Source organism: Gallinula chloropus (genome assembly GCF_964237585.1).
Source record: "Gallinula chloropus genome assembly, chromosome: 8".
In the NCBI taxonomy this organism is placed as follows: domain Eukaryota; kingdom Metazoa; phylum Chordata; class Aves; order Gruiformes; family Rallidae; genus Gallinula; species Gallinula chloropus.
The window spans coordinates 18339973-18361375 of NC_140093.1; the positions used below are offsets into that span (position 1 = coordinate 18339973).

At 48.4% G+C, this 21403-nt stretch overlaps 1 protein-coding gene across 6 annotated transcripts in view; it reads left to right on the forward strand.

Moving 5' to 3' along the window:
* Nucleotides 1-21403, forward strand: part of TNIK (TRAF2 and NCK interacting kinase) — a 158441-nt gene that overhangs the window by 124872 nt on the left and 12166 nt on the right. For 3 of the 6 annotated variants that reach the window (XM_084267688.1, XM_084267691.1, XM_084267689.1), the window contains 9 exons: nt 274-438; nt 2266-2505; nt 4822-4928; nt 7558-7721; nt 9040-9137; nt 9866-9889; nt 13381-13571; nt 17000-17126; nt 19182-19346. In XM_084267688.1, coding sequence (XP_084123814.1) covers nt 274-438; nt 2266-2505; nt 4822-4928; nt 7558-7721; nt 9040-9137; nt 9866-9889; nt 13381-13571; nt 17000-17126; nt 19182-19346 — 1281 coding nt within the window. The remainder of the gene's footprint in view (nt 1-273; nt 439-2265; nt 2506-4821; nt 4929-7557; nt 7722-9039; nt 9138-9865; nt 9890-13380; nt 13572-16999; nt 17127-19181; nt 19347-21403) is intronic. The other 3 variants (XM_084267690.1, XM_084267692.1, XM_084267693.1) reach the window with 2 other exon arrangements.

Genomic DNA, 21403 nt, shown 5'->3' on the forward strand with positions numbered 1-21403 from the left:
AAAAATCTTGGAGGCGTGTTGCCTTTTCTTTGTTTTTCCATTTCACATCCAGATGTGAATTATGTGCATAAACACAGGTAGTCCTTTCATTGTTTTTCAAATGCATTTATTGCTCTGTCTGCTGGGTAACTTGGATTCCATGGTCATACAATGCCATGATAGACCTAAGGAGAAAAGAGTTTCCCATATATATATATGTATTTTCATACCTTGGGTTTTGGCTGGCAGTGACTTTTTATGGGGTGTTCACCCACTCTCCCTGTCTCACCACAGGTGGAGGAGCGCTCCCGGCTCAATCGCCAGAGCTCGCCGGCCATGCCCCATAAGGTGGCCAACAGGATTTCTGACCCCAACCTGCCTCCTCGGTCGGAGTCTTTCAGCATTAGCAGTGTGCAGCCGGCCCGAACCCCACCTCTGCTCCGACCTGTGGACCCGCAGGTAATGGTGCATCCCCCGGCAGGCTCGCCTACCGGAGCCAGGATGCTGGGGATGCTGGTAAGGTAACAAGAGAAAGAGTGGATTGAAGGGAAATAGTGTTGGGCTCGCTGGTTTCTCAGCTTTAAGCGTAAGAGCAGCATCTACATTCATGGATTCCTCTTGTCACCTCCATGTGTTAGAAACATCACGCTGGTTTATGCCTTCCTTTGAAGCATCACTTACTGGTTACTGCCAGAAACAAGCTGGAGGACTAAGAGGAACTGCAACTCTGGTCCAGGGCAGCAGTTCCTCTGTTCCTCTTTGGTTTATATAAAGGACTAAAAAAACCACAGCGCCTGGTACAAAAGACCTGGGACGCTTTGATGCTGAGGATCATCAGAAAGAGGTTTTGCTTTCTTTGCTGCTTTAATTCAAGGTTTTGTTTCGGTTTTCCATTGAGTTGACATCACTCACAAACACATCTGAAGAGGGCGTAGATCACCATGACCATCTAAAACTTCCTCCCAGTCACAAGGTCTGTAAGTCCTCTGCCACCAAAGTGCACTGAGCGTCAGTGCTGGCTCCGGTCCAGCCCCTGGACCTGCTCCCACAGTTCCTCAGGCTCCAGCGGGGATTTCAGAGCAAAGTACAAAGTCTCTTTCTCCAAGTCCACGTAGGCTTCCTATAGGAAAATATGCCAACTGAGTGCCACCCACATGTGGTATGTGCACCTGTAGGTCAGCAGTACAGTGCCAGCTTTAAAGAAAATACGTACAGCAAAGCCCTTAAACATACAGCTCTTATTTTCCCCCATGTACATGGTCTACATACGTTGGAAAATGGGTAAAACCCCACTTGACTGTAATCTCTCTGGTTGACCTAATACTTCTCAGCGACCATTTTGACAACCTATATTGTCAGCAGCTCCAAAGAATTCTGTTTCCAAATCAAATACTAATGAAAAGTTTGTTTGAAACCCAGAGATCCACATAAATGTACTCATGCATACATGCACACACAATTACCTGTGCATTTGGATGTAGATGTGGAAATGTCACAAGTTGCAACCCTGCTGTATCCAGGAGGTGCAGCTTCACAGGGTCCTGGGAAGAAGCTCCAAATTCACAAACTACCTCTGAACTTCTCAGATTTCCCCTAACTGATGTCAGCATTCCTTTCACTCATAACCTTTTAGATATACCCATGGATTAGGGGCTACCCAGACCTATAGGAACTCATGCCTCAAGGTATTTTTTTCTTTGAGCCATCAATGCCTCAAAAATTCTGACGATTTTTTTAATTAATTATTATTTATTATAGTTTCCTCCTCTATTTTTTTCTTTTTTCATTTTTAACAGGGATAATCCATGCCAAACCTCATTAGCACAACCTCAGAGGTGCAGGCGTAGGAGGTGGAAATTTTGGCAAGCGGCAGGCAGAGAGCCTGGGGCGGGCACGGCGTGTGCGGGAGAGCTGGCAAGGAGGGAGCAGCCAGCCCCTGCTCCCGGGGTGGTACCCACAGGACGGCGTGGGGCTGTCAGTACGAGCCAAGTCACCATGGGCACACAGGAGCAGTCAGGGCTGGAGTGGGACACTGCCTGATTTTAAAAGGCTGAGCTATGTGAGCGTAGTTTTTAATAGATCTTGCATTGAAGCGATGTAAGTCAGAATTTCCTGAAACCAAAGCAGTGCTGATCTCAAACGAGGGGGCTTTTCAGTGCATCCAAAGTGCTAATCAATTTTTTTTTTTAATAAAATCAAATTTTAAAATATTTTTTTATTCCTTTTATTATTTTTTTTGTCCCTTCCCATTTTGTACTGATAGTTCTGTTTTGACTTGGTGCATAGATTCCACATCTGGTCACTGTGAAATCCCAAGGAAGCTCCTTGTCTGGGTCTCAGTCACTGCATGAACAGCCTGCAAAGGGACTGGCTGGGTTTCAGGAGGCTCTGACGGTGACCTCTCACCGCACTGAGATGCCAAGGCAGAACTCGGACCCCACCTCAGAAAACCCTCCTCTGCCCCCTCGCATTGAAAAGTTTGACCGAAGTTCTTGGTTACGGCAGGAGGAAGACATTCCACCAAAGGTAACACTATTGCTCCTCACTTTCAGCACGTCAAAGAAGCAATCCCAGAGCTAATCCCAGATTCTAATCCCCTCCTGGGACAGTGCTGTGCCCAGCACCTCCGGCAAAGCAGAGTTGGGCAGGAGTCTGCCCATCCCCGTGGCTCCGTGGCGGGTACCTGTCTGCCCAGGGGTCACGTTTCCCATTGCAGGAGATGCTGGGAGCTGCTTTCGGGTGCACACGCAGCGCTGCAAAATAGTGTTGCCCTCCAGCAGAGAAACTTCTCGAGCCCGGATAGAAGCCAAAATAAATTAATTACCCCTTTTCCCTAAGATAAAAAGCAATCTTCTGTTTAAATAGAATTATAGGAACATAAAATTTGTCATACTCAATAAGACGGGGTCTTTTTTAGTCTGGTACCGTGCCTCCAGTCACAATCAATATTTGATGGTAGAATTGTAAGGGCTCCAGCAGCTTTATACCTTCATTGACATTTTGGCAGCATCTGGCAGTATCTCTTTAATTAAGACTCTTCTGGATGAGTATTTCGATCGCTTTGTTTATTCACCTTCATTTTTTGGAAGAGTTATAACTTGGCCATTAAAGTTCCTCTTACAGTGAATCAACACTCAGCCTGGGAGGATTTTTCCAGAGGAAAAATGATTACAAATTGATTACTGACAGCGAGGCGGTATTTGTCCCTAATTGAGAGGCAGTTTTTCTGTGTATTAACAAATAAGTGACTTGCCTTTTTAAGAGAAAAAAAAATATACCAGCTACCAGGTAAGCCTCCCTGCGCAAGGGATCTGTGGTGGCGCGTCATTTACCCTAATAATACTCCTGTTTTTGCTGTCCCCAAGTGAGGAGAGACGTCGGTGCTTGCTTATGAGGGAAAGCCACCAGCTCCTGGAGTCGTTTGTGTGCTTTGATACTGGTAGCACGGAGGGGTGTCTGCCTGGGTTTGACCCCATTTTGAGGACCCCCTTGCAGTTTAAGGTTGGCCTTTGCCTGGAGTCCTTTAAGAAGGACATCTCTTAACTGCAGTGGTGTGCTGCCCAGTGAGACCACAGCTCCTTACTCCTTGGGAAAAAGCTGTTCCCCAGCACTGTGGAGTGTTTTCCCCTTCACTGAGGGAACAAGTGGTGGAAGGGATCTCCACCAGATCACATCTAAGGCTGTCGTGTCAGCAGTAATGCACACAAGGAGCATGACTTACTGCCCAACAGGGGTTTGATGTGTTTGTAAGCAGGAACAAACAGACCACCCTGTGAGGCAGGGCTGGCTGTCTCTGTGGTCTGGCGTCTTGTTTCTGCCAGTGCTTATGGCTGGATGCTTCAGAGGAAGGTAAAAAACTCCCAAAACCCCGACTGCAGAGTTACCCTACCCGGAGGGGGGGATTTCTTTTTAATGAGACAAGCTGTAGCTACCGATGCTGCAGAACATAAAGCTTGCTCATGCTCTAAATCTTTTTATCTTGCCTGACATAACTCTGTTTATTCTCAAAAACAAACAAAAAAAGAAGAAAACAAAATAAGCTTAATCCTTTTTCTGCTAATCCCACTGAGCCCCTGGTGTCTCTGTTATCTGGTACAGGGTGTTGCACGGTGAGTATCCTCGTGCCTCTCCACACCAGCCGGCACTACTGGGGGATGAGATTGGTGTGCCTGTGACCACGCAGCGATGCCCGTGCTCCCATGGGACGAGGCAGGGCTCCGGGGTTATCCCCTATAACACCCATAGGCTGCGGTTGGCTTTGGGTTTCTGCCAGGGGCATTGGCGGTGAGCCATCCTGCCAGTAGCAGGGTTTTGGCAGCAGCATCTGAAGCTCAACAAAGGTCATAGGGTTTGACTGCGAGTGCTAGGGGGTTCTGTGCAGGTCTTTTCACTGTCAGTCCTCTTGTTTGTCCGTCAGTCGCCGCCGCCTCTCTGCTGGTGCATGTTGGGTCTGAATGAGAGACGCTAAAAACTCCACTGTGGTTGCTGAAATGGACTTCAATCTGAATCTTACCTTAAAAATTGCTTTTCTGGGTTTTGTTAGATTTAAATTGTGTCTGTAGGTGTGTGTGCACACACATTTGGTGCTGAAAAGCTCAGCGCCCTGTTTGATGTTAGCCTGGCTGCTCCCTGGGGCTCGTGAGTGCACCTCTGCAGCTCCTTTCTGTCTCACACTCAGGTGATTCCTTTTAAGAGCCAAGAGCATTGTGGTTTCTAACTGCTGTGAATACTGCCTCTTGGTGGGAAATCTATTGCGAGCCGGGTCTTTGGGCAGTGCAGTGGGTGCTCTCTGAGGTGCGGTGAGCAGACTGGGTGACAGCAAGTGTCTCTGTTCCTTTCCAGGTGCCTCAGCGAACCACTTCCATATCCCCTGCTCTGGCAAGGAAGAACTCCCCAGGCAACGGCAGCGCCCTGGGGCCACGGCTGGGCTCCCAGCCCATCAGGGCAAGGTATGGACACCGAGGGGGACTGGCAGGAGTGATCCCGGAGTGCTGCTGCCTATACTGCTCCTGGCATCACCTTGCTGGGGAGCCAAAACCTGGGCTGGGGTTCAGCCCTGCTTTTACTGACTGGTAACAACACAAGATTCGCAGTCTGGAATGATGATGAATTTGTTTGTGTTCTGTGTTGGCGCTGAGAGTACTTGGGTTGCTCAGGGTCTTGCTCCCTGGGCTGAATCAGGAGGTGGATGCTGCATCTGCTGATCTGTAGCCAGGCAGGAATTGGTGCTTCCTGTAGCAGAATTAGCATCAGAGCAGGCTTCCACAGATAATGACCGAGGAACATGCAGGGGACAGACACTGATATGGTTTGGTGAGATCTTCCTTACGTGTGGATCAAGGATTAAATTCTTTCCAACTTCCTAGGACTAGGGCCTTTATCTTGGCCAGATGCAGCTCTGTGGCACAGCGGTGTGAAGGGTGTGCTTATAGCATCTGCAGAAGGATGCTGTGCTGCAGCAGTAGTCCAAACTCAGCCCTTGGCAGGTTTTGGTGTCAGAGCTATCCCTGGGCAGGTTTGAAACCACCAGGGAAGCTGCCAGGTTCTGCTTAGCACTGAGTGGAAAAAACCACTGCTTAGTCACGCAAGAGCTTATCTCTGGTATGCAGAACATCATGGCCAGATCTCTAGACCTCATATAGGCAAATCTGTGGGTAGACATGTGTTCCGCATAGCCTTATGTGGTGAAGCTCTGGTTTCATCTTCCTGCCTTGTCCTTTCAGGGTGAGGTCAAAAGATGAACGCTGGGATGTTCACAGCCATGAGCTGTCACCAGTTTTAGCATACACCTTCCTTTCCAGCTTAGCACCCTAGCCACCCATCAGCAAACTCGTGTACAGCTGGCAGCAGCGTGGAGCAGCTGGCAGGGGAGGGGTAAACTTTTGGGTTGTTTTTTTTTTTTAGTTACACAAAAAGCATTCATATCAGGGCTGGTTCCTCTTTGTTGCTCAAGGCTGAAGCATTTTGAATTCTTGAAAATGTTGGGGGTTTTAATTAGCTGTTGCTTGAAGGACGATTTAAAATCACAGAATCCTAGAATCTTCTGAGCTTGAAGGGACCCGTAAGGATCATCAAGTCCAACTCCTGGCTCCACACAGGGCCAGCCAAGTCAGAGCAAGGGACTGAGGGCATCTTCTAGATGCTTCTTGAATTCAGTCAAGCTCACAAAGGGGTGTTGGACTGCATGCTACTGGTAGGTGATGGTATTGAAAGGGACAATGGGAATCTCTGGGATTCGAGTTAAAGGTTGCCTGGTTTCCTTCGGCCTCCCAGTCCTGACCAGTACAGGTAAAAACTAGTATTATTTTATTCAAATACATTCCATGAATTAATTTAGCTAGGGACATGTCATCTGTACAGCGTGAAATGTTGGTCTTCAGCTTGATGAGAACTGGAGGTGATGTGGCAGCACAGTGTCCACCCAACCTGTGGAACAGTTTCACATCTCATTTCTCTCACAGCAGCACCACATTTCTCCAGTTTTCCTTTGTAACCACATCTCCTAGTGGTTCTTGATTTCCCACACACACACAGATGCAAATATTATTAAAATATTCTTTCATGTATTTGTTACCCTGTTGGAACAAGTGAGGGGATATTTCCCCGTGGACACAAAGTTACCACCTTGCTCAGCTTTCTCATACCCTCCTCCTCCAGCGCAGGTAACGCTACTCAGTGATTTCATACACTATCCATGCCGAGCAAGTGGTTCTGCCAGCAACCTGGGTACGTCTGTGGGGGTCTTTGCCCAATTTTGTGCCCTTGCAGTCGTTCTATGAGCAACGCAGTGTGCACACCCAGCACTTCATGTGTGTGCTCTCTGGGCGTGGTTGCGTTAGGCCGCACGGCCTACTCAGGCTCGGTGGAGGAAGATTTGCACATATTTGTGTGTTTGAACCTGTCTTTGATGTCATTTCAGTGCCAAATAAGAATTAATTTCCTAAAGGCATCCAATACACTGAGAAATATTAGTCACTCTTTGTGCAGCAAGGACACCCTTTATTCTAGATTTATGTACGTTCACAAGGGGGACAGAAAGCGAGGAAGAGAAGTGGGAGTCTTACGGGAGTTGAAAGCGAAGCCACGCAAATCAGGAAGGGTGATTAAGGTGCAAAAATATCTGTAGCCTTGCTGCAAACCTAAGACCCTGTCTTTGCTGAAACATTTCTTTCTCTGACCAACAGCTATCTGCAAATTCCTGCTGCTTTTATGATGAATATTGGCAGCTAATTGAGATAAATCCAGCTTTGCACATCTACAGGCTGAGAGGGGCAGTTCTGAGCAAAGAATCTTTTAAATTCTTGCTGGATTAGGCAAAATAAGAGCAGAAAGCTGCTCTAGCCAGTTTTCCATCATGGTTGTGGTCCATCTCTGTAAAGATGTCAAGTGCCTAATTCAGCTGCCGTGGATTTCCAGTGGGACTTTTGCAGACTCAGTAGCTTCAGAAGAGAAGACCTCATCCCTGTCTTTTCCATCTTCTCACCTTCCCACTGTGCCTGTGGTGTGGGAAGGGTCTGAAGCTTTGGAGGGGCATGTGGCAGCATCTGACAGGTGCCTTTCTGCTTTGTCCTCCCACAGCAACCCGGACCTGAGGAGGACGGAGCCCATTGTAGAGAGCCCACTGCAGAGGACCAGCAGCGGCAGCTCCTCCAGCTCCAGCACTCCCAGCTCCCAGCCCAGCTCCCAGGGTGGCTCCCAGCCCGGCTCCCAGGCTGGCTCCAGTGAGCGCAACAGAGTCAGAGGTGAGGTTCTTGGAAACGTCCCTTAGCGCCGGGTGGGCTTTCTGAGGCTTGTTTGATAACCAGGTAGGGCAGAGGGTCTGTGATCTGATGTTTGGTTTTCTAAAGAATTAAAAAGCCACAAAGGATTCACCGTTTCCAATGTCGTTCTGTGACAAGCTGGCCTCCTTGCCAGCAGAGATGCCAATGCTCCCTTTAACTTGGATACTGGTGTGGGATACCCATGGCAGCGTGCGCTGCTCTCACACTCTCTTAAAGTATCACGGTGCCAAGTAATTAATACAAGAGGAGGGTTATGCTGTAAGGTAAACAAAGAATACCAGCATGCTTCCCTTATTTGCTGACCCAAGCTCACTGCTGCGATGCTTCCCTTGGGATTGTGCTTCACTTGGGGTGGGTATCCCTTTTTTTCTGTATTTTTAGGGGTTTTTTTAGCTTCTTCTTTGTGCAACACCTGAAAGGGGGAGCAGAGGAGTGAACTAGCCTATAGGAAGCTTTCTCTAAAATGCTTTCACCAGGCAGCCATGCTTACTCTGGGTTTATGTTCCTAGCCGATTTGTTTCTTCTCATCTTGGAGTCACTCCTAAAGAATCTCCATTCCCCTTGTTTAATCACAGTAGGAGTTGCTAAAGCACATCCAGCCCATACATCTGCATTTCTGGCACAGCCCTGCTGTGCCAGAAAAATCCCTGGGGCTGAAGCGCATTAAAACAAATGCTGTCTCCATGCTTTGAATTCCTGATGACTTGGCTGTGAGATGAGGTGCCCGTTGTTGAATTCATCACGTCTCTAGGTAGTCAATAAAAGCAGTTTATCGCCAATTGTCCTTTTTGGTGTGTTGTTTCTTCTAACTAATGAGGAATCCTGTGACAGATAATGTCCTAGCAGTGTCAGGTGCCACAGAACTGCTAATTTACTGCATACATTCACTCTTGGCAGAGTGGATTTGTTTCTTTGGTAGCAAATAGGGGCAGTCACGCTGCAAGAGGGCTGTTGGTGGAGGCTGGGCTGGGCGATGGTTTATGTAGCTCCATATAGTCGGGGAGAGAGGAACAGAAGGATTTTTTGAGACAACACAAGCAATACATAGTGAAACTTGTAGTAGCTGGACAAAAAGTACCTATTTACAGGGCATCCAGTCCTCAAGCTGGGATGTCTGTGTCGGCTTGCATCATCTTCCTGTGCTTCACAAGCTGGGGAAGGGGCTGCCCCAGTACAAAGAGGAGGGTAGACATGAAGCCCTCTGCACCCAGGCAGTGGGGTGCAGCGGCAGCTTTCAGCAGTGTTTAATTCCCACTCTCTCCATTTGCCTTTCGCCCAGGGAATGCCAAGCCTGAAGGGTCCCCAGTGCTCTCCCATGAGCCCGCCAAGGTAAAGCAGGAAGACAACAGGGATGTGACGCGACCGAGCCGACCCGCTGTGAGTCTTAAATTACTTCTGGTGGGAACCTTGCCAGCCTGCTTGGCCATGTTTCCCTTCGGTGCAGTAGCACGACCACGGGGACCCCAGAAAAGAGGCTAGTACCCTTGCTCCTCCAGCGGAGAGACTGGAAAGCAGCGGTATGGCGAGAGCCCCTGGGACATTCAAATGCTTAAGAGAGTGCATGAGTTCTTATCAGGAGCCCAAGTCTAGGGGAAAGCACTTAAGCCTGTGTTTTCACATGAAGCAGATGCTTAAGGGCTTTGCTAGCTTGGGCACGGTGGTTGCCAATGGCACGTTGTTGTGTTCCGTGCTGCATGTCCCCCCCACAGCAGCCAGTGGAGGGATGCTCTGCTCGGAAGGGCTGGGTGACCAGCCCCCGACAGCCTTCCCAGCTTAAAACCAAACCTGGTAGTGGTCTCTGTACACTCCCACTGTATTATTCTGAGCAAAATCTCACCCGAAGTGTTTCCTCCTGGTTTAATGCTGTTGACACTTGTATTTTACAACTGCAGAGTTGGCCTAATAACGAAATGAATTTCCACTGCTTCTCTTTTTTAATGTGTATTAATGTTTTGTTGATGTTGTGTTGTTTTTTTTTTCTCTCTACACTCCACAGCATTGAGCTAACAATTCTAATTTTATTTCTAACCTGCTTGCCCTTCCTCTGGCTTTTTCCTGTCCTGATCTGTTTCCTCTGATGCTGATTATTCTTCCTTTACCCACAGAGCTATAAGAAAGCTATAGATGAGGTTAGTGATATCTTTTCTCAGCGGGTCATGCCTATGCAAGGTTGACTAGTTAGTGCTTAATATCAAACTGTGTGTTTTCCTGGTGCTGACGTTGAAAAAGGTGGCGATGCGATCTCGGGTCAGACGGGAGACCGAACGATGGCGTTTCGGCATAGGGAGCCTGGCCATGGGGAGGGGAGCGGCGCTGACGGGGTGTTCTGCTCGGCCGGGGCTGCCTGAAACCTGCTGGCCAGACCACTTGCATGGAGGCCATGCCAAGAAGCACCCTGACTTTCACACACAGCAGAGCAAAGGGTGCTGCCGTCAGTCATTGGGTGTATCTGAAAGAGACTGAGTGAGAGGCAAGGTCTCTTGTGCTGGTGGAGGTGGTCTGGGCAGCCTGCTCTGCTCACCACATTCTGCTCCCAGCTACAGCCCCCAGCTGCCCACTGATTTCAGTGGGGCCATTTAGCACTATTTGAAACTCATTTTAAGCTTAATTTGAATGAGGGCACTTGGCAAATCGAGGAAAACAGAGTAGTGGAGTACAGTGGGTAACTCGCTCTTACAGACCAGACCATCACCTGTAAAGCCAGAGCCATCTTGGATGTTGATAGGCAATGCTAGTCCTCATCCTTCACCTTCCAAACCCCAAATTTGTGGATTGCAACTTTTCCACCATACAATAATATTACAGATGTGCTTGCATCTGCCAGTGGTGTGTGATGGAACATTCAGGGGAAAAGACCAAACCTTCCCAATACAGCATCTGATTTGTTCCACACACCCATTGCTGTGCACACGCTGCTGATGCTGGTAACTGCGGGGCCGCAATGGGGAGCATGAGGACCAGCAGCCTCTCCTGCAGCCTCTTCCCTCTAAAAATAGAAGATATGAAAGGAGGAAGATGTGCTGGTTAGTTAACTTGTTCTCTTGGATGAAACATGAGCAATGCATTGTATTTAATGAGGTGCTTTGTTAAGGAAAAAAGCACATAAATCACTGCCTAAATAGCGGCAGCGTGTGTGCTAAATCCCGAGTTCAATGAGCTGTGCAATTTTTGGAAACCAATCTGACTTGATTCCAGCAAATATTAAATCTAAAGAAGTCTTTGTAATTAAAAGTAATTAAACAGCGCCGATACTGTTAACTCATGTATTATGTCACCCTCAGTAATAACATTTCAAACATGTGTGGAACTACAGAGCACTCTCCTTCTACTTGTCAGATTGTTTTTGGTCCAAGAGCAACTCGGTGAAGCCGTTTAATCCTACAAAGTGCTCATTACTTAGAGAAAACGATAGCATCAAAGAATTAACCATCCCAAGGCAAAGCTTTAACTAGGAAATAAAAGTCATCTGATGATATTGTCTGGGACTATTATTGCTCTTACAACTTCCAAATTAGTTATTAAAAACTAATTAAACTGTCTTCTAGCGGTGACCAAAGGAGGTTGATAGGGTGCCTTGAAGCACATTAAAAAATGGACCTGTTGCAATGCTAGGGAAGGATTCAGCCTTGGTTCTGCAGCGCAGGAAGCTCAGCTGTGATTTTAAGAGGCTCTTACACAGTCCTGGAGTCCTTTATATAACCAAGAAGGCTCTAACCTAGCTCAAAGGCAAGTGCTCAGTAAAGAGCACGTTGGGTAGCCTAAATGGAAAGCATTGTTCAGCTGTTGAAATCGTCATTGATTCTCCTTTAGGAAAGGAGACAAGTATAAGTACATCATTGAAGCTGCAACAGTGCTAATTAAAATAATTAGCTGTCGTGACTGCAGATCTGACTGTATTTCAATCCCAGCCATGTTGGCATTGAACATAAACTCTGGGAATACCTTGTTCTCTCTTTAATCATGATACAGAGCCTTTCTTTAAGGGTGCAGGGAGCATTTGGAGAGGGATATGTAATACCCATGGATCTTTGGTTTTTTTTTTTTAAAGCCTGGCTTTTGGTGGTATACCTTTTTTATGGGTCTGATACAAAGTGCTCTGACATCCATGGGAGTCTGTCCTCTGTGTTGGAGGCAGGGCAGACCTGGGAGCAGAATGTGTGGCTGTCCGGCGGTGGGATCCCGCCGGGAGGTGTGGGTGATTGATAATCAAAGTACAAATTGCTTGCAAAAGATCTTCCTGCTTCATGATCTAATAAATGAATAAACAAGTAAACAAACCGACCTGGGTTGGCATCTCAGCCATAGAGGTTTTCCATCGTTTCCTTCCCTTTGCAACCGTAATTAATATTGCCGTAGTTGCCCTGCTGGAACGGTAAACTGGAAATGCAGTAAATGAGAGTGTGGCCGTGAGACAAATGTGGAATTGAGTCTTTTTTCAATGAGTTTCTTTCTCCCTAATCCTTTATCTCTGACCGAATGCGCTGATGCCTACCTCGGTCACTAATATAGGGAGAAATGGTAAGACTGACACTCGTGATGCTTTGTTCGTCATGTGCATGTCTTGTGCAACAGAGTTCTCTAACCCATTCTAATTCGAGCTCTCATGCTTTTCTGCCCTACTGCTTCCCCCTGCATTGCTATAAAAGCATGTAAGATAACAACAAGTCTCTTTTCTACACGGTGCCTGCCATGTTCCTTGTTTTGAAATAGCAGTGTCTATTTTATATGACTGTCGGGTCTGAGACCTCATCAAAGTCATGGTAAACTGAAAAATTATTACTAGGCTTTGGGACTGCTCCTATCTTTTTTCTTTTTCTTTTTTTTTTTACCCTTGTTTCAAGGCATTTTTTTCTTTTGGTTGTGTTTTTTTTTTCCCCCCCTCCCCTAGCTTGTAGGCTGCCACATCTCACATAAAGTGCTTAACGGGTCCCGCTGAAGGATTTCTTTTTATTATTGTTTTATTTTCATTTTTTCGATCGTGTGGCTGACTCAGAGCTGTGACTCCAAAGTCTGGCTGAGCTGGGCGCTTCTCCTCGTGCTCCTCACCGCCTCTCGGCAGCCGCCCGACAGCGGAGACTCGCCACGGAAGCAGCTCTTGACGTGGGGATTTGCAACCACTCCATGGGAGATGCTGTCATTGCTTCCTTCCCAAATGCATTTATTACAGAATAAATACAATTACGGGGTCTCTTTGAGAAGTTTTGAAAGAAGAGAAAACCCTGCAGGAGAAATTCTCCAAGCCAATCGTTGAAATGACGTTGTTTTCCAGTTTACTATGATGGTGACTGAACTTCACCTTTTCCAACAACTCTAATTGTCGTGTATCTACATATAAGTGTGTGTATCTATATGCACATACACGTTCCAAACAGAAAAAGAAGAGGTTGGCTATTGATTTTTCTTTTCAGTGAGCGTAAATCAGTTTTGTTTTGTTTAATAAATGCTACATGCTACAAACATTGTCCTACGTTCGTCTCATGTTTGTAACGACTCCGTGAAGCTCTTTCTCGTTGCTCGTGCTGTTAGCATTGGCTTTTTGAAGAGATGTGTGTGATGTTCTCCTTGCTTGGAGTATAATAGCCATCGCTGCCTTGTTTTTCTTGCCCCTCATCCCCTTTAGGATCTGACGGCCTTAGCCAAAGAGTTGAGGGAGCTGCGCATCGAAGAAACCAATCGCCCCCTGAAGAAGGTGACGGACTACTCCTCCTCCAGCGAGGAGTCGGAGAGCAGCGAGGAGGAGGAGGAGGAGGAGGATGGGGAAAACGAGACGCATGATGGGACCGTGCCTGTCAGTGACATCCCACGGCTTATGTAAGAAGCCCTTTCTTTTTGGCAGGGGGAGGGAGTGAAGGCTGAAACCGTAGCATCTCTTGGTCTGGAGGAGCAGTAGCTGTGTTATGGGATCTGTCCAAAGCTCATCAGTGTTTGGTGGCTGGCACTGGGAACGGTGTCGTGGCTGCAGGGGATAGTTTACTCATAGGATTCTCTTTTCCTGGTCCAAGCTAGAGATACTTCATGGGAGAAACTGAATTATTTTCACTTTTTCTTTGAGCTTGGACTCCCAAGCCCATAGACCTGTTCCTGAGGATAAACAAGGCGGGTGTTTGGCCAGAGCGGATGTACCCGACCTCATCCTGCCTCTTGGCATGTTAGAGCTCTGCCTGCTCCTGAGCCTGATCTCACCCCAAATCCAGCCATGCTGAAGCACAGCACTTGGTGTCCTGCCCAGTGCCAACTGGTACAGCCAGGATTATAATAATCCTGAATCCTGATTTTTGTCCTTGCCTCGGTCACTGTGCAGGCAGCAAAACGGGGAGGGCTAGAACATGGAAATGAACAAGTCAGCAGACTCCACTACTGCATCCCCATTATAAGTCACTGTGCTTTCAAGTGTCTCAGGGTGAGGAAGGAGGGCAGCATAGCTTCAACACATGCAAACCAGCTGTCATCACACCGAGGGAGCTCCTGGAGCATCCCTATCCAGGCTCCCTGCCCGATACTTCACTGCAGTAACATTGCAGAGGTGTTTCTGAGGCTCTCTGCCTGGCAGAGGGGTCTCACCCTGCCTCTTCAAACTCCCAGAGTGGGTGTGGGAAGGCTTATGGGGGTTATTTCCATTTTAATCAGTTTGTTTCCATTCCTCCTGTTAAATACCCGAGATAGATGTACCTGGCTTCCTAGCGGTGGGGTGCGGGGCGGCCGGGAAGCCCTTCAGGAGGCAGGGAGACCACAAGGTCCGTGCTATGCAGCGAGCTGAGCTTCTGGGTTGGAACTTCCATCCTGTTGAAGAAGAAAAGTCAGAGCTCTTGGAATTTGTTGGGGAAAGGCAGGAGACAGAGGGATGGCTGTGAATATGCAGCAGCGGGGCGGGCAGCCAGCTTGCATGAAGGGACCTCAGGCTGCTGGAGGCAGAGGAGTTTAATCAGGAGCAGTTAATCTGTGCTGACATCCTTCTGCCAGACACCTTGTGTGTGACACAGCGTTTTCCCAGGGATAAGGTACCTGGCTGAAGGTGTTGCAGCCAGATGTGTCGGACAGCAGGTGTGGTGGGGAGATGGATGCCCTGAGCCCACTGCCAGCCAAACGCAGCTTCCTCCATAACGTCCTCTCCATGAACGTGCAAACCCTTGGTGATGCAGTGAGGTGGCAGGAGCTGGCTCTGTGTCTGAGCCTTCACGGCTATCTGCAGGCATGGCTGTGCTGCTCTGCCTGGGGAGACAGCAAGAGAGGCTTGGCTTTACACCCTGATTTCACAAAAGGAACCATAGCTCAAATTCAGACTAGGTATAGTCGGGCATTTCTCTGCCAAAGGTTTGCTGTTCCTATGCTCAGTGTGTTTCTGAAGAAACTGGGGCCAAGAGAGATCATCTCATCTTCTCCTGCACCTTCCGAGTGATCTTTGTGTAGCCCGGGCATCCTCCTTGAGCACTGGACTGCTCTTCATTCCAGCTCTGCCCAGGTCTCTCCTGCTGCAGGAGAAGCCCATCCATTGCGTTGTGTCCCGGTGGGTAGCAGGGACCCACTGCTTCCACCTCTGCAGATACCCATTCTGCACCTGAAGACTGTGGTGACTCCCTGCATCTCCCTCTCTTCTGAGCTCTGCAAGCCAGCTCTTGCCCATGGCTAGGGATTTCTTGTGGAGTGGCATGGAAGCAGTGAGCGATGAAATTTGGGATCTCGTAGGTACAACAGCTGTTCATTCATTCACTGTATGGTCTCAAAATTAAGATAACCTCCTTTGTCTCTTCCTGTTTCTAACGCTGGAATAATTGTGATGTTTCCTCATTCTTTGGTGGTGTAGAGAAGCTAATGGTAGGATGGGGTGAGCTCTTCACATGAAAGGTGCCACAGAACTGTGGCACGCTATTGTTTGGAGCCCTTTGGTGATGCCTGTCCAGAGGATCCATCATCGAGCCAGACCTACCTTTGGGTCCCTGGGGCTCACATCTCATGTTGGACCAGTGATCCCCTTGGTTAATGAGGGTTTGCTTTGTTTTTTCACACTGCCAGGCTCCTTCGTGAGCCTCTGGGCATGGACAAGGAGGTGTGCCACGGGGATGACATGTTAAAGAGTGAGTTGTTTCATACTGACAGAAAGCAAACAGTCTGTATGGCTCTTAAATGTGAAGTAACGAGTCTCTTTACCAGCATCTTCATAACCATCATCCGTGTTTTCCAGTGCACAGGCAGGGCTGGATATTCCAGAGGTGCTTCATCATCTGCTTTTGGGTTTGTTGGAATTATATCGAATTATATGGTCTGCTGAGAATGCAATAATGAAGTAGTGGTGGCTGCTCACCACCTGTGCCATCCACTCACAAACAGTCCTAAAATCTAATGTGTCTGAGAATAAATTCCAGCCTCTCTCTTGGGATGGGAACAGAGAAAGAAACTCAAGGTGAAATTGTGGATTAGGGCTTCATTTTCACCTGGAGAACAGCAAAGTGCTTCAGAATACAACTTGTACTCCTGCCTGTTCCTTCTCCAAACCCCTTCCCCTCCCCTGGTGTCTTTTGTCATCAGAATCACAAGGTTGGAAAAGACCTTTAAGATCATCGAGTCCAACCGTTCCTGTCCTCTGCTAAACCATATCCCTAAGTACCTCATCTACCCTTTTTTTTAAACACATCCAAGGATGGTGACTCAACCCCCTGCCTGGGCAGCCTGTTTCACATCCCAACAACTATTTCAGAGAAGAATTTTTTCCTAACATCTGATCTGACCCTGCCCTGGGGCAGTTTGAGGCCATTTCCCCTTGTCCCATCTCCTGTCACCTGGCTGAAGAGACCATCGCCCACCTCTCTACACCCTCCTGTCAGGTCAGTGTAGGTGGTGATAAGGTCTCCCCTCAGCCTCCTCTTCTCCAGGCTGAATACCCCCAACTCCCTCAGCCGCTCCTCATCAGATGCTCATATTTGCTCTTCTCAGGGACTGAGATGGGGAATGAGTAAATTCTTATTCTTTGAAACTTCTAAGTAGGGAAAAAGGATGCTGAGTGAGACTGCAGTTCCTCATTACCTGTTCATGAGTGCTCCTCTCATGGCTCCTTGGGACAAGATAGACCTTTCTCTTTGCTCTCTGTGCTGTGTGTAAACGAGTTCCCTGTGTATTTACGTGGATATATTTTCTAATTTTTCTTCCAGCAAGATACCCTTACTGCAATAGTGCTGTATTACAGGATTTATTTTTATCTAACAAAGGCAATATCCATCATTAATGCTTTTATGTTCTGTCCTCAGACCAACAGGAATTCCTGGAAGCAATGAGCCGTACAACCTGGGAATGGTGACAACCCACGGGCTCGAGACTTCCCATGCAGATACGTTTAGCAATATTTCAAGGGAAGGGACTTTAATGGTGAGGGAGGTAAGTTGTAAAACAGATATTCCCATGGAGCATCTTCAGGAGGTTTTGCCAATGTAAGCACAAAAACCAACAGTGCTGTGTGTCCGGAACACAAAACGAGTAAATTGTGCTCGTTAGCAGCTCTCTAAGGCAATTTACACTTGCAAATGTGACAAGTGCAAATGTTTCTCAGAACTACAAACAGCAGTGAATAGTAATGCCAGGGCATGGAGGACTCTTACAAATGGCTCTAGGCAACAGAAGTTACCTTCAGTTTGCAGCAGTGAGTTAATGCACCTGGAACCTGGCCCAAAATTTCCCCTCTTCCTTCTGGCTTTTGCCATCTTGTAACTTATCAGGGTTGTGGAGGGGTTTGTAGAGCATTTGGAGGCTTTTACCAGGGGCTTGTTGTGTTTGGGGAAGGCCAGGGTCCCCTCCCCAGCCCCAAGCCATCCTGTACTTGCCCAGCAAGCTGGCTGTAGGGAGGCACTGGGCATCCCACCCAACCTCCATCCCCATTGGTCCTGCAGGATGGTGCTGTGGGAGTGGGGCAGAGGAAAGCTGTGGAAGATCTCACCCAGTGCTTTTTGGTTTCATGCTGGTGATGCTGGAAAGGCAGGCGGGGTAGCAGGTCTCCAGGTGAGGGGCAGGTAGTAAAATGGGGGAGTTGCTCTCCTGCCAGAGAAGGCAGGAGGTTGGAGGGGATGAAGGAGGTGGATGGGAGAAGACAAGGAGGGAGGAGTCAGCAGTCAGAAAGGTTGAGATCAAATGTGAACTGGGCTCAAGCAGCATTTTAATTCCTCATTCTCTTTATATAAAATATTTACATGTGAAGGTTAAAAAAATGAATGCAACTTGGAAAGAGGGAAAGGAGTTAGCAAAAGAAGTCACAGCGGATTTGCTGCCTTCCTCTATGAGTTCTGGAGCAACACACAGTGCCCACCCCGCCCCTTACCAGCACGGATCTGTTCAGAGCATGGGTCCCACAGCTGGGAGGGGGATGCAAGGGGAACAAGTCACAGCTGTAACAGGCTTTCCTGACATGAGCTCAGCATTGAGCATCACTGTAAAACACGTGCAAGGCCGAGGCAGGAAACAGGGATGCAGAAGGGTTTGAAAGCTACGGGTGAGACAGGCAGCTGGGAGACACTTTTGAGAGGAAGGGGATGTGATAAGAAACCTGAAGTGCAGTCTTGTGCTGAGTACTCGCTGTTTGCTCCCTGTTTCCTCCTCATCAGAGGGCAGACTCGCCGAGGTCAGTGGGCTTCGAGCTTTTTGCTCTCTGGTGGGACAGCAAGGTGGCTGAAGGTGATGGCAGTGAGCGAGCAGTAGGTACACGGTGTTAGGAATGGGGAGAAACTTGGTGAGCGAGTTTTCCACTAATCCCACTAAAGATCTGAGTGATGTGCTCCACGTAGGTGGGATTCATCAAAAAACAAGCGTTTCAAAACGATAGAGAAGGGAGAAGCTTCCCTTGCACGAGGTGGGGGTGGGAGGGAAGGAAGGAGCACCCCGGGGACACCCCAGGAACCTTGTGTGCGGAGCAGGGTGCCGGTGGATGTGGTGCCGGCGCTGCCGCTGTTCACTGCTGGTTTGGGTTACAGAAACATGCGGCAGGGGCTGTGTTGGCATTTGCAGCCAGGCTGCTCGCTGCTGTAGCTGTGCAGAGCCGTTATGGCTAACGCTGATCGAGGGTCAGATTCTGCTGTCACCGGTGGCAGCCGTGTGGGAGGAGAGCTGGGTGTGCAGCCATGGTGGCAAGAGCAGAATCTGCCCTACGTTCCTCGTCTCAAAACGATGGTGATCAGGCTTCTCTCTCCGTCCCGTGGCTAATTACTCTGTATTGACTTTGTGATTAATCCTGTCTTTATTTCTCCTGGGGTGGGGGGGTTGGTTTGCTGCCTGCCAGATTGCATGGGGATGGGGAACAGAGAGAGGGTCCTTCTCCTGCGCTTGCCCTGGGATCTGGGGGACTGCCAACCGCCCGGTTTTGTTTGTTGGGGTTTTTTCTCCTCTTTTTCTCTCCCTCCTCCCCTCCCCCTTTCTCTTTCTCCCTCATGCCTTGTGTCTCTGCAGACCTCTGGTGAAAAAAAGCGTTCTGGCCACGCAGCCAGCAATGGCTTTGCAGGTCACATCAATCTCCCTGACCTGGTGCAGCAAAGCCACTCGCCTGCGGGCACGCCGACCGAGGCCCTGGGGCGAGTCTCCACGCATGCGCAGGACATGGACTCGGTGCCTGAAGTAGGTGGTGGGGGGGAACGGGGATGAGGGGAGGGTCTCCTCTTTCTCCTTTGTGTTGCTTTAAACAAGTATTAACATCTCTACCCCAGCAAGGGGCTTTCCTGCTTTGCTCTCTGACTTCCTTGGCTCTTCTCTCTGTTTCTGGTCCACGTGGGTGAGTGCCACAGAGATAGGAGGGACTGATGGGTTGTTGCTACAAGGGCCTCTGGGTTGTTGCTACAAGGGCCTCTGGGTTGTTGCTACAAGGGCCTCTGATGGGTTGGGTCTACAAGTGGTGGTAGAAATCTGTACTAGGTCTTCTCCCAAGCCCACCAGCTAGAGTTTTGGTGGTGATGGCTGAAGTGCTGCCAAGTGATGTGAAAGCCCCGTTTGGAAATACAAGGAAGTTAGGAGAGCCAGTGATGCTGCCAGGCCTGGCTTCCACCTGTGCGATCGCTGATACCTAGTGTGTCAGAAAGTTGGCAAAAAAGCAAAGCCAGCAAAGTTCTGGATAGTTCCTTGTGCAGATTTTCTTCTAGTCCACCTTTAGAACTGTATGGTTCCTGTCATGGCAAAGTATTTCCCCCTGGGAGCTGTTTTACAGGGGCACCATCAAGCCCTAACATCATATAGGGTGTAAAAGGGCCTGGAAAGTACAAGGTGTGACACAGGGCAAGGGAATTGCTGTTCTTCCTTTCCATCACCAACTGTAGGAGCCAGGTGCAGTTCTCTGCCCATGAAAAAAAATCAACCCATTTGATGCTAAATAAGTGCTTTTATTTCCTTTTTCTCTCCTTTTCACTCTGTTGGTTATACCCCATGAGTTCTGTCGCCGTATTCTCTTTCCCAGCAGCGGCGTGCTCGTTTTATGGTGTGCTTTACTAGCAGTATAAAAATATCAATGCCTTGAAATTGGGCATTGATAAAACACAAGAACAGATGGTGCATGACTTGATCTCAGGGTTTGATCCGTTTCCTCGTTGCCTTTCAAAGCGGCAATGAGAGTTGATCCTCAAAGTAACACCTTCCCCGGTCATCCTGGGACTGCTTAGGCAGGCAGTAGGCAAGGACTGGGTTTAAATATATTCATTTATAGAATCCCAACCAAGATGGATCTTTCCCATTTCTAAAACTGCATTTATGTATTTTATTATATTTTTTTTTAGGGCTGACTGAGCCCGGGAGTGGGTGTAAGTGGAAACTCAGGGATTTAGTTCCCAGGCTTCCAGGTGACTCATGGTGCTATGAGCAAAAAGAAGGGAGCCAGCAACAGCTCACCCTGCAGCACGATGCTGAGTCTGTGAGCCACCACGGAGCTTTATAGACGGTTGAGCAGGGAGATGAGGTCTTAATATTTAAGTAGCTTGGAAGTTGTTAAAATGCCACCTTCCGAGGAGAATGGCTGAGGAAAGAAAAGAAACACTAGGTGCAGCATCCCTATAAAAACTGGGGTTTTCTCCTCCTTGAATTGTTGGTGTTTTATGGGAAAGACATTGAGCACAGGGAAGAAAAAAAGGGTGTTTCTTGGATGTGATATGAAAGACGTGTGAATCACATGGGCACACATGGATATATGGCTGTACTGTGTGTGTAGATGCAGTACCTGTTCCTGCAGCCTTCCCTGCCACAGGCTGTTAACTCCTTCCTCAGGTCTCGCTTACTGTGTACTTTTTGGAAATCCATCCTGTTTCTATGGAAACAGGCAGGCTGTCAGGGGAATAGAGGCAGGAGGGATGCAGGATGCACAGCGTGGCTTTGGCAGGTGTGCAGGAGCATGGATGCTGGCTCACCCCTGGATGCCAGCCCCAAAATTATTGGAACCCACGAGGATGCTGCTACACTCAATGGGTTCAGTTGTTTTGCCTCTAAATCTTTTTGTGGCCCACTGGAGGACAAGTACAAACCCAGCCCAGTTTTGGTATGGATGTTCCCCATGTCACACCTACAGGCTTGTCCCCATGGCGTTGTCAGTGGAGGGGCTGTGGCAGTGGGCACGGGGAGCAGGCTGGGCTGTGGTGACTCGGTGATATGCACAGCTGAGGAACATTTATTTCAAGGAAGAAGGATGTGAGCAGTGA